The sequence below is a fragment of the Hemibagrus wyckioides genome, linkage group LG12 (genome assembly GCF_019097595.1).
Source record: "Hemibagrus wyckioides isolate EC202008001 linkage group LG12, SWU_Hwy_1.0, whole genome shotgun sequence".
Lineage (NCBI taxonomy): Eukaryota > Metazoa > Chordata > Actinopteri > Siluriformes > Bagridae > Hemibagrus > Hemibagrus wyckioides.
Window position 1 is genome coordinate 12036050 of NC_080721.1, and position 16925 is coordinate 12052974.

Genomic DNA, 16925 nt, shown 5'->3' on the forward strand with positions numbered 1-16925 from the left:
GCCTCTTCACCTCTATAAGTCTCTGCAGAGGAGTGTTCTGGCAGAGGATTCTCTGTTTCCATCTCCTGCCGTTTCCCTTTCCGGCAAACCTCACGAACTCGCCTGCAGAGAACCACTGACCCTGAGACTGGATACTCTTACCCCCTACAGAGAGAAAACAAATGTCCACTTTAAATAAACTGATATATTCTATACCTAGACACGCTCTGTCCAGGGCTGAGTGAGTGGTCCACACGCAAGGAATAAATGCTGCCTTCATGTGCAGTGGGAAGGATCCAGCTTCTGAAGTGGTAATTACGAATTACGAGTACGTATCAAAAGAACGTGAAACAACGGCACACTTTTCTTTTTTTTTAAAGTTAGCTACCTTGCTGCTTCTAGTGGAATTGTGGTCAAATACAAGCTATTTTTTCACGGCGTAAAAATGTACAACATACATAGGAACAGTTGCTGATCTACATATTTTATGACTCTCAGAATCAATAACGACCTGAGGGGTCATTCATGTGCAACTTCCTAGTGGGTAACCCGTAATTACGATCATTCCTGTAGCAGCAGAAGGTAGCACAAGCATGATGAGATGATGAGGTGGTGCGATTCTGCGCTATATAACTTTTGTATGTTTACTGTTACACTTAATTATATTTATATTTATAATTAGTTACATTTAATTATAATTATAGGTATAGTATGATATGTAGTGATGTAATTCCTACACCTTTGACCTGATTTATATGTAAATATATTTATGTGTGAATTTCCCTTTGGGATTAATAAAGTATCTATCTATCTATCTATCTATCTATCTATCTATCTATCTATCTATCTATCTATCTATCTATCTATCTAAATACCTTCATATTAAAGCTGAAAGTCTGCACTTTCAGCTCATATTCATTCATTAATTCAGCTACTGCTGTAGAGAACAGCAGTAACTCATCCAAATATTTATAGACCTGACTGTAAGCTGCTATAGCAATCGATCATCGCTTCACCATCCTCTTTCTCTAGAGATCTCTCTCTCTCTCTCACTCTCTCTCTCTCTCTCTCTCTCTCTCTCTCTCTCTCTCTCTCACTCTCTCTCAGGGATCTTTCTTTCTCTGGAGTTTTGTCGTGTTCCTGAGAAATCACAAATACTTTCACTCCTAATGAAACACTGAAGATACGGGGAGAGAGAGAGAGAGAGAGAGAAAGAGAGAGAGGACTTCTACCTCTGAGCGTTACAAAGCACTGACCCTGGAGACTTCCTTAAATGCAAAATATCTCTAAAAATCTCTTTATACTAAAAATGAGAAATAAGAGTAACCATTTCATCATTGTATTTATTTCATTAAAAGATTTGTGTGTGAGTCCTGACTGTGACTTTTGTATTTAACTTTATTTCTAATACAGTTATGTATTATTTATAATTATATGAATAATAATATGAAAAAAGTGTACTTCTGGCCAGTTTTTTTCGATCCAGAGTGCCTTCTTTATCACCGCAGGTCACAGGGAGATGAGTTTTATACAAATCCCACATCCAAATATCCGCCTTCTCTCCTTTCCTTGATGTAGTGGCTGAGAGAGAGAGAGAGAGAGAGAATTAAATCTATTAATTATAATCAATACACCCTGTACACTGTAGTATAGAGACATATTATAGTCTTTCTTGCAGTAAAATGCAGGTTTAATGCCTTTAATAAATCAGAGAGTAATAACAGTAATATTGTCCTGTAATAATGTGCACTTGTAATACAAATTCAGACTGCCTTCATTATTATTATCGCATCCTCCATTTTCCTCATGTCTTCCTTTTCCTCATGCTATCTACATTTTCCTGACATCTTCCTTCTCGCATCCTCCATTTTCCTCACGTCTTCCTTTTCCTCATGCTATCTACATTTTCCTGACATCTTCCTTCTCGCATCCTCCATTTTCCTCACGTCTTCCTTTTCCTCAGGCTATCCACATTTTCCCTGAAGTCCTTCCTTTCATTCGTTTCATCGTACACCACATCTCCACATGAACTCCAGAGCAGGATTTCTTATCTAACAACCTTTCCTGAGTTAAAGGAAAATCTGCAGGACAGGGAGTTCTCCAGGATCAGCGCCGGGAGCTTGTGCTCTCGCCAATAACCCAAGATTCATTTCTTACTTCGAATAAAATGATTTTTGCCCAAGTCATGAAACAAACAGGAAGAGAAACTGACTGAACGCGGGCTTCTTAGCTGGTTTCTTCTGGCTGCGATTAGAGAAAGGAGAAGGGCCTGCTTCTTCCTGCTCCTCTGTTTCTTCACTGCTTTTCTTCCTCTTTTTTCTATCTGCTTTATCTTCCCTGCTCTGGATTGAGTCTTGCTTGTTCTTGCTCAGTTCCTTCACATCATGGCGCACCATATAACACCTGAAGGAGCCTGAAATGAGAGGATTTACAATATTTACAATAATATTCTGAATGATCAAAATATATATATAATTCATGTTGATTCTTAAAATGTGAATGATTTAATTAAGCGAAACAGTGGAACCACACTGCAAATAGAAACAAAAACAAAAACATCAACATCCTGATGGAATCACTGACCATCCAGGAGGCTGTTTCGGAGCAAGCGGAGAACCGAATATTTCTGTAGGATATGATTCTTAAACACACAAGTCCAAAACAGCTTCACACACTCTCCTCGCTCCTTCTCCAGCCAGTCCAAAATCTCATACACACCGTCCTGCCTTTTGCTTTTACACTTTATCTTTATTACCTTCTGCAGAGAGAGAGAGACAGAGAGAGAGAGAGAGAGAGAGAGAGACAGAGAGGGAACAAGAGAGAGAGCGAGAGAGAAGGAGGGGGGCACAAGAGGGAGGGTGAGAGAGAGAGAGAGAGAGAGCACAAGAGAGAGAGAAAGAGAGAGAGAAAGCGCACGAGAGAGAGAGAGAGAGAGAGAGAGAGAGAGAGAGAGAGAGAAAGAGAGCGCACGAGAGAGAGAGGGAAAAAGAGAGAGGAAACAAAAAAGAAAGAGAGAAAGTGAGGGGGCCAGAGAGAGGTGGGGAACAAAAGAGGGAGACAGGAAACGAGTGAGAGAGCGAGAGAGAGAGAGAGAGAGAGAGAGAGAGAGCGCACAAGAGAGAGAGAGAGAGAGAGAGAGAGAGAGAGAGAGAGAGAGAGAGAGAGAGAGAGAGAGAGAGAGAGAGAGAGAGAGAGAGAGAGCGCACGAGAGAGAGAGATCGCACAAGAGAGAGAGAGAGAGCACACGAGAGAGAGAGAGAGAGAGAGATCGCACAAGAGAGAGAGAGAGAGAGAGCACACGAGAGAGAGAGAGAGAGAGAGAGAGAGAGAGATGATTTTTTAACAGAGTTTTCTGTACATGTATTTTATGTCTCTTATAGAAGACTTCTATGTTTTCACTCTAAAGTGAGAGAAATAAAGGCTGAAATAAAGTACATCCATGATCCTTGAAGATGAATTTAATGCTATACTACATCCATGTTTTTCAGAGTATTATTATATACTGTATTTTCAGACCATTCGCATGATCCTACAGCTCCCATAAGTCACCCTGCAGCACTAAAAGGGCGGGAAGCTTCTCAGCCTAGAGATGAGTAATGAACAGCCCGCTCTTTTCACTGAGTCAAATGACTTCGAATCACCAATAAGAGCCGAATTCGTCAACCGATTCATTGCCATTCATGCCGATATTTTGTCACGTAGTTGATCTTCTTTTATCAGATTAGGGCTAAAACTTAAAGATGAAAAACTTACTTTGAAAAAAAAAGGCAGGAAGCAAGAAACCGATCCTTAACTTAATGTAAATGATTCGGTTTAAATAGTCGACTCCGTTGAAAACGAGTAGCAAAAAAAATTTCAACATCCTAATCATACTAATATTATATTAACACAGTATTCATGAATAAACACCGATTAAATACTTATATGCACTAGAATACAGGTGTGTTTCAGACACCAATTATTAACCAATTACATTATCCCAGGTGTAGGAATAAAAAAAGGTAGGAAAGATTTCTTGCCCTGTAGAGATGTTCAGGTACCAGGTCGTGGTCTCGGAGCTGGTTGAGGAAGGTGTACGGCTCCTCCATGCAAGAGATCTCTGTCTTCTTGCAGTGAAAAAAACGAGATAACTCCTCATGAGATAGAAAGTCCAGCGGATCCATTCCATTCATTTCTGCACAATAAGACACTGATTACAGTAAAGCTGATAAACATCAGCTCTAATACCGAGATAAACTCTCCAAAGACATCTTGTAGCATTAAAAAAAGCATCTACTAAATATCAAACCCTACCTTCCTGAGCTATAACAGCTGTTCAGAGTGTTTTTATTTTGTTTTGTTTTGTTTATATAAATCAAATATTACAATATCTCCCGCTTTCCTGTATTAAACCGCGCTGCGTTCTCCGAACCCGGAAACCGGAAGTTCTGTATCAAAACCGAAAGTTATCATGTGGGCAAATTTGTTGACCGCTATTGCTTTCGTTTCGTTCAGCTATCATATTTACTGGACATAATTGCATGCAGAGCCTGGTTATGTACACAGAGAGGCTGGTGTTGGCTTTTTATTCACAATTTCAGTTCCACTGTATTTACCACCTCGCGCCTGTAGATGGCGCCATATAGCGTGTTAAAATCATTTGTGCAGTTCAGTGAATACTGGGCATAAACACCTGCCTTTACCTGCACGTGAATGTAATATGGAGTTGTCCCGCCCTTTACAGCTATAACAGCTTCAACTCTTCTGGGAAGGCTTTCCACAAGGTTTAGGAGGTTTAGGATTTTTGACCATTCCTCTAGAAGTGCATTTGTGAGGTCAGGCACTGATGTTGGATGAGAAGGTTTGGCTCACAGTCTCCACTCTAATTCATCTCAAAGGTGTTCTGTGGGGTTGAGGTCAGGACTCTGTGCAGGCCAGTCAAGTTCCTCCACACCAAACTCACTCATCCATGTCTTTATGGACCTTGCTTTGGTCACTGGTGTGCAGTCATGTTGGAACAGGAAGGGGTCATCCCCAAACTGTTCCCACAAAGAGCATGAAATTGTCTAAAATGTCTTGGTATGAAGCTGAAGCATTAAGAGTTCCTTTCACTGGAACTAAGGGGCCGAGTCCAACCCCTGAAAAACAACACCTGGATTAAATTTGGAGGGGTGTCCCAATACTTTTGACAATTTAGTGTGTGTGTGTGTGTGTGTATAATTCCTGTCAGGCGAAAGTGCATTTTGTCACTGATCACAAACAAAATATAAACAAACAAACAAATAAAAAGTCTAATCACTGAACATTGCTGTATAATGACTAATCTTACACCAAAATAACTCATCATTGATCAAAATTCCAAAACGATCGATCACTAATCCCCGCTGTGAATCATCACTTCATAACTCTAACTCTAAAATGACCGATTACTGATTGTGACTTTGAAATGACCTGATCACCAGTCTTAATCAACTAAGCACAGGTCTGTTTGTCTATTTGAATACTCGTTAAAATCATCAGACCTATAGTGACGTTCAAAAGTGAAAGTATTGTGGCACGGAGCTGTCGCCTCTCATGACATCATCAGAATCCAGGTTATGAAAGCTATCCGAAGGTGAAAGGAGGCGTGTACAGGAAAATAATTGAGAAGGATCTGATCCTTAGCTGGTTCTACAGGAAGATAAGGATGTTAATTAAGGTGCTGGAATGGTCCAGTCAATCAGCAAACCTGAAAATTTACTGAATGAACTGAAGATCAAGATTCTCCAGCAGCTCCCTGGAATCCGAAAACTCCAAAATTTTAAGACTCTCATTATAGAAGAATGAGCCAATGGAGATTATTAATTTATTTACTGCAGACAAAACTAAATTTCAATTAAGGTGTCCACTATTGAGCAATCTATTAATCATTGTCATAACCACACGCAACATAAAAATAATTAATCTATCTTATTCTATCTATCTATCTATCTATCTATCTATCTATCTATCTATCTATCTATCTATCTATCTATCTATCTATCTATCTATCTATCTATCTATCTATCTATCTATCTATCTATACTGTATCTACAAAAACAAGGTGTGGCTGCCAGAACCAAACTACACCCTTGCTTAACTTTCTTTCTTTCTCTGATCTCCAGTCAGTGCTACTCTGTCCTATTCAGGATCACAACAATAGAGTTTCTTAATTTGCATTTCATATTTTATATTCTGCAAAGTCTACTGTAGTCTATTCTGTAAAGATGCAATATAATTTCACAACATTCAATCATCTTTAAAATGACCTGATCTCCAGTGTAAATAAAATGACCTGATCTCCAGTGTAAATAAAATGACCTGATCTCCAGTGTAAATAAAATGACCTGATCTCCAGTGTAAATAAAATGACCTGATCTCCAGTGTAAATAAAATGACCTGATCTCCAGTGTAAATAAAATGACCTGATCTCCAGTGTAAATCAACTAAGCATAGATCTGTTTGTCTGTGTGAATACCCCTTAAAATCATCAGACCTACAGTGATGTTCAAAGGTGGAAGCATCGGCATCATCGGCATCATCACAATCCAAATTATGAAAGCTCTCTGCAGATGAAAGGAGGCGTGTCTCAGGTAATAATAGATTAGAATCTGTTTCTCAGCCAGTTCTATAGGAAGAACAGGATGCAAATAAAGGTGGAATAGTGTACCAAATGACACCCTTGCTCATTCACAGGTTTACTTTCATTCTTTCTTTCTTTCTATGATCTCCAGTCAGCGCTACTCCGTCCTTTCCAGGATCACAACGGTAGAGTATTTTACAGTGCATTTCATATTTTATATTCCGCAAAGTCTACATTCCGCTAGCTCGATTATATCCTGTAGCTTTGTCTATTGAGGTCCGTAAAGATGCAATATTATTTCATAACATTCTGCCATAGCTATATTCGATTATATATTTCTCTTTTTTGTATTCTATTCTCATTCTATTCTATTCAATTCTATCATAATGTCTTCTAGAAATCCCTTGTTTTATTATATTCTTTCAAAGCTCGCATTATTCTTCAAACTCCTTCCTGTTGTACTTAATGTATGCAAAGTGTAATTAAAGATCAAGCAAATGACTCTGTGAAATGATATGTCTTTGCGAGAGCATTGCATTTTGCTTTGATTTCCTGTATGAACCCAAGGTGTGGCTGCCATAACCAAATGACGCCACTGCCCTTCCACTTCTCCTTTCATTTTTAAGTATCTCTTTCCTCAGGTTATCTCAATCACATCATATCCTCAGCTTGTATTCAGTTGTAATAGGCCGTCACACCGGACCTGGAGTCTTAATAACTTATGCAGCTAGTTATAAACATGATAAACATTCATTCATTTTTGTTATGTGTTTTTTGGGTTTTTTTTTTTTTTTTTGCATAACTGGTGCATTATTCTATGTTATTTAATAACATAGCTATAACAGTTGTTTCATCATCCACAGTCGAGAGATGGACAGAGACCGATTTGATCTTCTGTTGGAGTTGGTACCGCAGGATGTGTTGACTCTTTTTTTTCACCGCAAGAAAACTGCAATCTCCTCTCAAGTGGACGAACCCTTTACCTTCCTCAACCAGCTCCAGGACCACGATCTGATAACTGAGGATCTCTGCCAGGCAAGAAAGAAAATACCTATTGCTTTTTTTTTACTTCCTACAGAAACAAGAGATACAGATAACGTAATCAAGAAGACCTACATCGATCAGGCAGAACATTATGCCTAATATTGCGTTGGTCCCCCTTTTGCTGCCAAAACAGCCCTGACCCATCGAGGCATGGACTCCACTAGATCCCTGAAGGTGTGCTGTGGTATCTGGTACCAAGACGTTAGCAGCAGATCCTTTAGGTTTTCTAAGTCACGAGGTGGGGCCTCCATGGGACTTCTGATAGATACTGACCACTGCAGACAAGAGCTGCAGAGTTTTGGAGATGCTCTGATCCAGTGGTCTAGCCATCACAATTTGGCCGTTCATCAGACTCACTCAAATCCTTACGCTTGTCCATTTTTCCTGCTTCTAACATGAACTTTGAGGACAAAATGTTGACTTGCTGTCTAATATATCCCACCCACTGACAGGTGCCATGATGAGGAGATCATCAGTCTTATTCACGGCACCTCTCACTGGTCATAATGTTATGCCTGATGTGGATATGAACAGAGTTGTAAAGTGAAAGCATTGTACTTGTATTTGTAGGGGAAATAATCGTATTCAAGCCTGTTTGCATACGTGACAATGCTTATGATTTACTGCCTAAATGCAGTCTTTATTGCATTTATATTTCATTTTTTATAATTACAATTAATGACTATGTCAGTGTCATTTTTTTGTGGTTAAGCTATATCTTTACATTTTTTTTTTTTTTGCAGCAAGGAAAGTTTCCAGCAGGTGGTTCCTAAAACGAAATGTAGCCTCAGTTCTAGTCAAGTTTGAATATAAAGAAATGGCTTGGGTCTTGATAGTGCCTAGAGGATTATTAAAGAACATGGCCCTGGGCACAGACACACAAAATGTCCCCAGGGGCAGGGCATGATGTTAGAGAGGCACAATTTAAAAATAAATAAATAAATAAATAAATAATAATAATAATGCACAGGATTCAATTATATACAAAGGGAACATCAAATTTTTGGGGTTTAAACACAAGCCTCTGAGAATTTGTGACAGCAGTCCAGTTAGTGGAACCTGGCTTAGGACAGGAAATTGCATAATATAGATTGGCTGGATGTGATCCAAATCTAAACAATTGTTTGCTTTAATTCATGCGAGATTTAGTGCTGTACACGATATATGTGAAGATATATGAGTATCTTAGGTCATCTCTTTCTCTGTCTCTCACTACAGGAGGTAACAAATGCAAGAAGTAAGGACGGAAAGCAGAAAGGTGTGCATACGATATTGAACTATGTAGAGAAGCAGGGAGTGCAGAGTATTAAGACGTTTTGGAGATGTGTGTTTGAGGCTCACATGCTGCAGAAATGTCCTTTTCTCTGCTCCCTCATGACCAGCCTTCTGGAAGGTCAGTCTCTCCAGTTGGACTATTTGTGTTAATTGTTTTAATTTTTAAACAATGATGCCTTTTTTTCATTATTAAGGACAAAGTGTGGCTCATTATTCTAAGTGTCTCTTGTCTAAGACTTTGTCAAAGTTCATGGAGAGCCTGACACAAAGAAAGTGACCGGAAGTGAGCGCAAGAAGGGTCGAAACAAGAGAAAGAGATGCACTGATGAGTCAGAGGGAGAGGAACCACACACTTCTTCTGTGTCCGGATCCACCCGGAAGAGAGCAAAAAGGATCCGGAAGCCCAGGATCTGTGAGTCTGTGGATAAGTGACAGAGATACAAATTTATTGAAGCTGAAAAGCATAAACAAAACTGCTAAGAGTTTGTACATTGGTACAATGACTTAATGAAAAATGACTGATAAGTGATTTCAGGCACAAATTTTTAATTTTAGTGCATCGCTGTCATGTATTGATGTCTCCTTTATACCCAAAAGCATAATCTACAAAAAACATCAATTGTTTTAAAAAATCTGCTGCAGCAGCTTCAAAATGCAGTAGCCTATGTACATAATATACACTGATCAGGCATAATATTATGACCACCTTGCTAATATTGTGTTGGTCCCCCTTTTTCTGCCAAAACAGCTCTGACCCATCAAGGCATGTACTCCACTAGATCTCTGAAGGTGTGCTGTGGTATCTGGCACCAAGATGTTAGCAGCAGATCCTTTAAGGATACTTACAGGACTTAATGGATCCTTTTGATGGATATTGACCACTGCAGACTGGGAACACCTCACAAGAGCCAGTGGTCTAGCCATTGGAGGACAAACTGTTGACTTGCTGCTCTAATATATCCCACCCACTAACAGGTTCACTTCACCTCTCACTGGTCATAATGTTATGGCTGATCGGTGTATATCTTTAAAATTCAGCACTATAGTCACCACATTTATATTTCACTTTGTGTGCAGCAGACATTCTCAGAACTTCATGAACCCCCTCAGTACAGACTTATTCGTAACACTTTACAATACTGTTCTATATTCCACAGGTAAATTAGTAGGAATGAGCAAATTAGTAAATGAGAAGGAATTCACTATTAACTATGCAGTAATTACGATTAAGGATGTCATGAGATCAGTAATTAGCCAATTCAGTATAACTGCTGATTCTGTAATTATCAATGAATTACCGTGTGTAATAATGTTCCAGATGATCTTTAACTACTGAAGAACAACACACTACTACTTCAGTTATCAGTAATGATATAAAACTCATAACTAATGACTGAGGGGTTACCGTGTTGTTCTTCAGTAATTAATGATCTGGAACTAATTAATTCATTCATTACTAATTCATCAATAATTACTGAGCCATTAAAGCTTGTGACATCAAAGTAAATTACCTTTAAAATTAGTCAGTTAATGGAGAATCTTTGTTACTCATTGCTACATTACAGCCTTATACTTTTGTAAGTTATAGTTGTCTATAGGGCTGTCATTTTTTAACCGATATTTGAACATACGTTCCAACATGATGTGAAAATGTCATATTCATATTAATATTCAAACTATAATTTGGCCCTAACGATATTAACGTGCAACCTAAGTGCATTAGACAGCTTTTCATTTGTTGTTTAGGATCCAATCCAGTGGGGGACACCCTAAAGGTTTTGAATGTCCTCTTGACCGATCAGTAAATTAAGCTAATGATATGAAAATGGAAGCTAACAGCAAGCAGGGGAACTGAGGCAGTGAGCAGATAACTGAGACCCAAAATCACCCCGTGTGGAAGTATTTTGTGTTCTAAAGCATGGATTGCAAAGTTACAGGCAAGGATAAGGCTGTTTGTTGACTTTGTAAAAATCAGTTGACCTAGACCTCCGCAATTACATCAATCTTCGGGCTCACCTATTGACTTACCACTTCAACGAGGCAGCCGAAAGTCAGACAGAGGCCCTGTGCTCCTCTGATGACCTTTATAATACATTAGATGTGGAACAGATTGAGGTATATTACACAGGGTAGGGTTTAGCTGTTGAGAATTAATGTCAATGTGTTCAGTACCACAGCCATTAGGTCTGCAAGTAGTTCAATGCCTAGTTAATAGTGAACTCTGACTAACTTACTAATTAACTAGCAGTTTCTTAGTAGTGAATAAGGTTAAGATATGTGTCAATGAGAAAATATTCCTTCATTCCTGGTAAGTTCCTGCATAGTTACCTATGACAAGTAGAACAGTATTATAAACTCTGTGCAGGATCTGTGCGTTAATCATTAAACCTTTTATCCTTGGGTAATTTAGATGTCATGTATTTTTTAAAGATATTCCACGCTTTTCTGTTAAAACGTCCCTCTTGCAGCCCCAGTAAAGGAAGAAGAGCCGGAAGATTGCTGTGAAACTCTTTCTGTTAGCTGCGGAGATAAAGAAGGCACACTGTATGTGGACAAGCTTGCCAGAGGTAGACCTTCATCATTTACTTCTCATCACTCATGAACCTAATAGGTAGAAATGGCCTCACTTGTTCTGTAATATCTCCATGACCAAACATTTTTATTATGTTATTATTCCTGATTAGATATTAACATTAGATAAAAGAAAACATATAAATGTCATTTAAAAAAAAAAAATTCCAAATTTCCTCCTTGTTAAATGATGATTGCCCTGACAAATATTTTATGTTTTTGAACATTCCTTGCACATTTGTCTATTTTTCCGTCTAGCATATCAGTCTATTCTTGCACATATGGCTACCGCAGTATTTTTGTATTCGTTTTTTTACTGTACAGATTCTCACACCATGTATCACATCACCACTGCATGTGATTTTTTTTTTTAGTACCGAACTGCTACGACAACTGAACGTCCCTCCAGGGATTAGTACAATTATTCTACTGCATTCTAAATTTCAAAACTGCGAAAGCGGAACTAAGGAAACGTTGCCATTAAGAAGTGCATAGATTTAAGCCATCATTATAGTCATCAGTACTATAGCATGTGGTTATGAGTTTAAGATGCAGCATGCGAGCCCATGTGGTGTGTAGATGTGTTTAGAAAGAGAAAAGGAGGACAAGTACAAATGATTTCATTTCCTTAAAGAAATAAAGCTGTGTTTGCTCTTATACTGCATTTAAACTGGGATCTGAATCAAGTTTTGTTCCTACAGGGGAAGAGTGCGTTTTGTCAGAGGACCAGTGGTTCACCCCACATGAGTTTGAGAGATTTTCAGGAAAGGGAAATAGCAAGAACTGGAAACACAGCATCCGCTACCGAAACACCCCACTGCAGAACCTTCTAAACGTAAAGCTATATTTTTCACTACTAATTAAGTGTTTTTGGACCTGTGTTCATACTGCACAGGCTTACACAAATTTATTGCTATGTTAAAAATTCATGTTACTTTTTCTTTTATTTTTTGGAAGGAGGGTCATTTGCAGTGTCCACGCACTTACAGGCGCTATGATCAGAAGGTACTGTGTCTGCTGTTTACTCTTTTTCCACTTGTATCATGCTTTTAAATATTTGCCATGCATTTTTCAGTAAAAACAATCTTTGCTCTTCTTTACTACAGAAAACAAGACTTGCTTCTAGCTGTGTGGCGGAAAGCTCCAGCCCTCGTTAGTATGCACAGGCCTTTATTTACTTAGTTGCATAGGCTAAAATAAATTGTGCCGTTTATTTTTGTGTTTTTCTGCTTGTGTGTTGCTTTACTCCGGTCTTTTGGAGTCAGTGTCCAATGTAAAGCTTGAAGAAGAGGACATAAAACAAGAAGAAGAAGAAGAAGAAGAAGAAGAGGAAGATGACAGCGAGCCAGCGGATTTGTCAAAATTCCAGGTTTTCGCTTTACCAGTCTGCTGTGGATCTGCCAGTGGGACTTTATATAAAAGCAGATTTGCAGGTAATCATTCGCAGGTAATAGAAATATGAACAGAGATATGTAAAAGCACACAGTGAGACTGCACCGGGTCGATATGACAAAATATGGACAATCAAAACACAATAAGAATACATAGTGTGTGTTTGTGCTGCAGGGCCAAGCAGTAAGAGCATCCGAACAGAGGAGCACTGGTTCAGTCCTGAGGAGTTCGTAAAGCAGGAGATAACTCTGACAGAAGGACATTGGAAGAAAGATATACTGTGTCACGGCAAAACCCTCAACTACCTGGTGAAGGTACGACAATGATATTTACAGATGCTTGAGCATATTACTGTATCGCTCCTACAAGTTACTATACATTTATTCAACTAAATATTCACGCTCTGTTAATAAGCGCAGAGTAACTCGACAGATTAGGTACAAAGAAACCTTTAATAGGGAAATGTATTAAATCTTCCCGTATATGTTCTGCTTGCAGAAAAAAATCCTGTATATCCATTCACTGCTGTGTTACTGTGTTGTCCTGAAAACCAGGTGAGTCTCCAACCCCTGTCATCATCCTGATAGCAGGAGTATATGATGAAATTGCACACAAAGTTGTGTAAGAAAACATATTTTGAGGTCACTCTAGAAATCTACTGCTACATACATTTCTCTTTGAATAATTTAATTCAATTCAATTCAGTTTATTTTGTATAGCGCATGTATAGACCATGAGGAACTATTAGGTCATTGTAGTTTCTAAGGTCATTATAAACATTGGTTCTTTGCTGTCACGGGCTGACAGATGAAATGGCATATCTGTGATGGTGTGAAAGTCCCCAAGTGGCTCTGTCCATGGCTGTCTCCTGGTCCACACAGATCCATCCACAGCATCAGTGGGCACCATCAAGCGGCGAGACTCCGACCAGGGGTAGGGCAGTAGTCACACTGGAAACTGGCAAACACTGGGAGCTCAGGAGTGGGGTGTATAGCTCGACAGAGAAGGTAGAGAGAGAAAGAGAGAGATATTAAGTTTCTGATCATGTGATGCTTAAAGACAGTGTAGAATTATGTGTAAAGTGCAGGCAGGGACTCCGGCAAGACTAGCTATGACAGCATAACTAAAAGGAGAGCCAGAAGGTCACAGTCAGCAAACCTGAGCGACTTGTGAGGGTGGTAAGATGACAGCATCCAACACATCCCAGTACACCAAACACTCTATGCCCATGAACCTTCCAGATCTGCTCCTTTACCTAAGAAAACTATACATTAAAAGCTTGACTAAACAAATGTGTCTTCAGCCTAGACTTAAACATTGAGACTGTGTCTGAATCCCGAACACTAATTGGAAGGATGTTCCATAACTTTGGGGCTTTGAAAGAGAAAGCTCCGCCCCCTGCTGTAGCCTTTGCTACTTGAGGTACTACCAAGTAACCAGCACCCTTTGATCGGAGTAGGCGTGGCGGATCATAAAAGACTGAAAGATCGCTCAGGTACTGCGGCGCAAGACCATTTAGTGCTTTAATGTTTAGTAACAGTATTTTATAATCAATGCGAAATTTGACTGGGAGCCAATGTAGTGTGGCTAAAATAGGAGTGATGTGTTCATATTTTCTGGTTCTGGTTAGGACTCTAGCTGCTGCATTCTGGACTAACTGGAGCTTGTGTATGCTCCTTCTGGAACATCCAGACAGTAAGACATTACAATAATCCAACCTAGAGGTAACAAAAGCATGAACTAATTTTTCTGCATCATGAAGCGACAACATATTTCTTACCTTAGCGATATTCCTAAGATGGAAGAAGGCTACCCTAGTGATATTATCTACATGAGCTTCAAACGAAAGACCAGAGTCAATAATCACACCAAGATCTTTTACTGCTGGACAAGATGAAACCAAAAGACCATCCACCATTACTCTGTAATCAGAAAGCTCACTTCTAACTGCCTGTGGTCCTAGTACAAGCACCTCTGTCTTGTCCGAATTTAGCAGGAGGAATAATCATTTACATATCCCAGCTCTCACCACCAAATGGTGATCAAATCAGACGACGATCAGGAACTGTGAACCAGCTAACGTTTGGGGGGGGGGGTGTACTCGGGATATTTAAACAGCACACTGCCCTTTGTTCACTGCGAAGTATCGTGATCTCTGCATTACATACTGAGCGTTACTCCATTGATTGCCTTGATTATTCTGTGTATGATCCTTGCCTATTCCTGGTCTACCTTGAGTTTACAACCTTATTAGAATAAGGGAAGGAGATGAGTGGAAAATGGCATTTCATACCACGCATGGACATTACAAATACTTAGTCATGCCATATGGACTTACCAATGCTCCCGCCGTCTTTCAATCTCTGATCAATGAGGTGTTCCGAGATATGCTCAACCAATTCGTCATCGCTTATTTCAACGACATCCTCATTTACTCTACCAGCCAAGAGCAACGTGCTTCCCACGTTCATGCTGTCCCCCAACGCCTTACAGATCACAATCTCTGTGTAAAGCTGGAAAAATGTGAATTTCATCATCCATCTATAACCTTTCTCGGATATGTAATCTCGCATAAAGGAGTAGAAATGGATCAAGGAAAGGTATCTGCCATCACATCCTGGCCTGAACCTACCTCAATCAAAGAGGAAAATTCTTGGAGTGTATCTCTGACATCATCATTCATCATTCAGTACAAGGCTTCTTCTGTAATTTATCTACTTTAATAATGTACAAAATATAATTGAATGTCTTTTTTTTTTAAATGTCTTAAATTGCTGCCGGATAATAATTTGTGTGTGTGTGTGTGTGTGTGTGTGTGTGTGGGTGTGTTTGGGTGTGTGTGTGTGTGTGTGTGGGTGTGTTTGGGTGTGTGTGTGTGTGTGTTTGGGTGTGTGTACACAGGATAATGAGTTTGGCAAGATGGGAGCCAGATTGAGCAAGATGTTTGTAGAAGATCTTCACACTGTCTTCAATATCCAGTAGTGTCTTTAAAATTCAGTAGTGTCTTTAATATCCAGTAGTGTCTCTAAAATTTCAGTACTGTGTTTAATATTCAGTAGTGTCTGCAAAATTCTGTAGTGTCTTTGATATCTAGTAGTGTCTTTAAAAGTCAGCACTGTCTTTAATATCCAGTAGTGTCTTTAAAAATTCAGTAGAGTCTTTAAAAATTCAGTAGTGTCTTTAATACCAGTCATTTCTTTCAAATTCTGTAGTGTCTTTAATATCCGGTAGTGTCTTAAAAAAATCAGTACTGTCTTTAATATCCAGTAGTGTCTTTAAAAATTCAGTAGTGTCTTTAAAAATTCAGTAGTGTCTATAATATCCAGTAGTGTCTTTAAAATTCAGTAGCGTCTATAATATCCAGTGGTTTTGGTCTTTGGCAGCTAAAATCAACCATTGTTTCTACATTTTAAAGTTAAGTCTTCACCATAGAATCTTATTGTTCACAAAGCATAGTTAGTGTCTAACTTTTAGAGTGAATTGATCAGCTTCTATAATTCTTGTTGAACATTTTAGTCAGCTAGCATCCTACTGAATTTGTGCCCGATGTCTCTCACTAAGTGTGTTCCTAAAAATGAAAGCGTGTTGTAATATTATTTTATTAAGTTCAATAAAAATTGATGTCCATAGAACATTGATGTCCATAGAACTTGTAAAGATGGAAATTAAAGCTGTCTTTTCAGATGTGTATGACTCTGCAATAATCATATCTAAAAATAAACTCTTTGTTTCTTAATCTGTTTATCTATTCATTCCTGATGTCTTGTTCCACTAAAGAGCAGCATGTTTGCCCATCTATCTATCTATCTATCTATCTATCTATCTATCTATCTATCTATCTATCTATCTATCTATCTATCTATCTATCTATCTATCTATAATATATTGCCAAAAGTTTTGGGACACCCCTCCAAATCATTGAGTTCAGGTGTTGTTTTTCAGGGGTTGGGCTCGACCCCTTAGTTCCAGTGAAAGGAACTCTTAATGCTTCAGCTTCATAAATGTCCTTAAATGTCCGTACGGAAACCAGGAAGTGAAGTCCGTAAAAAATTAATTTAAAAATTAATATAAAATACACTACAAT

The 16925-nt window shown here is 38.8% G+C and overlaps 2 protein-coding genes across 3 annotated transcripts in view; one reads left to right on the forward strand and one right to left on the reverse strand.

Annotated features, from left to right (window-relative positions):
- Positions 1-4493, reverse strand: part of LOC131362381 (nuclear body protein SP140-like protein) — a 13416-nt gene extending 8923 nt beyond the window's left edge. The window contains exons 1-6 of one of the 2 annotated variants that reach the window (XM_058404295.1): positions 4273-4493; positions 3999-4085; positions 2563-2737; positions 2192-2392; positions 1441-1560; positions 11-144 (exon numbers count right to left, since the gene is read on the reverse strand). In XM_058404295.1, the coding sequence (XP_058260278.1) occupies positions 11-144; positions 1441-1560; positions 2192-2392; positions 2563-2737; positions 3999-4067 (699 nt within the window). In that variant the 5' untranslated portion in view covers positions 4068-4085; positions 4273-4493. Of the gene's footprint in view, positions 1-10; positions 145-1440; positions 1561-2191; positions 2393-2562; positions 2738-3998; positions 4154-4272 lie in introns of both variants that reach the window. The other variant, XM_058404294.1, reaches the window with a different exon arrangement.
- Positions 4494-7429: 2936 nt separating this feature from the next.
- On the forward strand, positions 7430-16415 carry LOC131362459 (sp110 nuclear body protein-like). Its single transcript, XM_058404462.1, has 11 exons — positions 7430-7594; positions 8822-8996; positions 9114-9290; positions 11347-11445; positions 12151-12284; positions 12407-12454; positions 12556-12601; positions 12715-12882; positions 13016-13155; positions 13340-13395; positions 15743-16415. Exons 1-11 carry the CDS (start codon positions 7430-7432, stop codon positions 15774-15776), a joined length of 1242 nt encoding a protein of 413 aa, XP_058260445.1. The 3' UTR covers positions 15777-16415.
- The last annotated feature ends 510 nt before the right edge of the window (positions 16416-16925 follow it).

Excerpts from the sequence above, each read along its gene's own strand:
- LOC131362459 (XM_058404462.1), top strand. The coding sequence starts at position 7,430 with ATGGACAGAGACCGATTTGATCTTCTGTTGGAGTTGGTACCGCAGGAT. Across the intron at positions 12,285-12,406 it reads CACTGCAGAACCTTCTAAAC|GAGGGTCATTTGCAGTGTCC; the intron begins GTAAAGCTATAT and ends ATTTTTTGGAAG. Across the intron at positions 12,883-13,015 it reads ATATAAAAGCAGATTTGCAG|GGCCAAGCAGTAAGAGCATC; the intron begins GTAATCATTCGC and ends TTTGTGCTGCAG.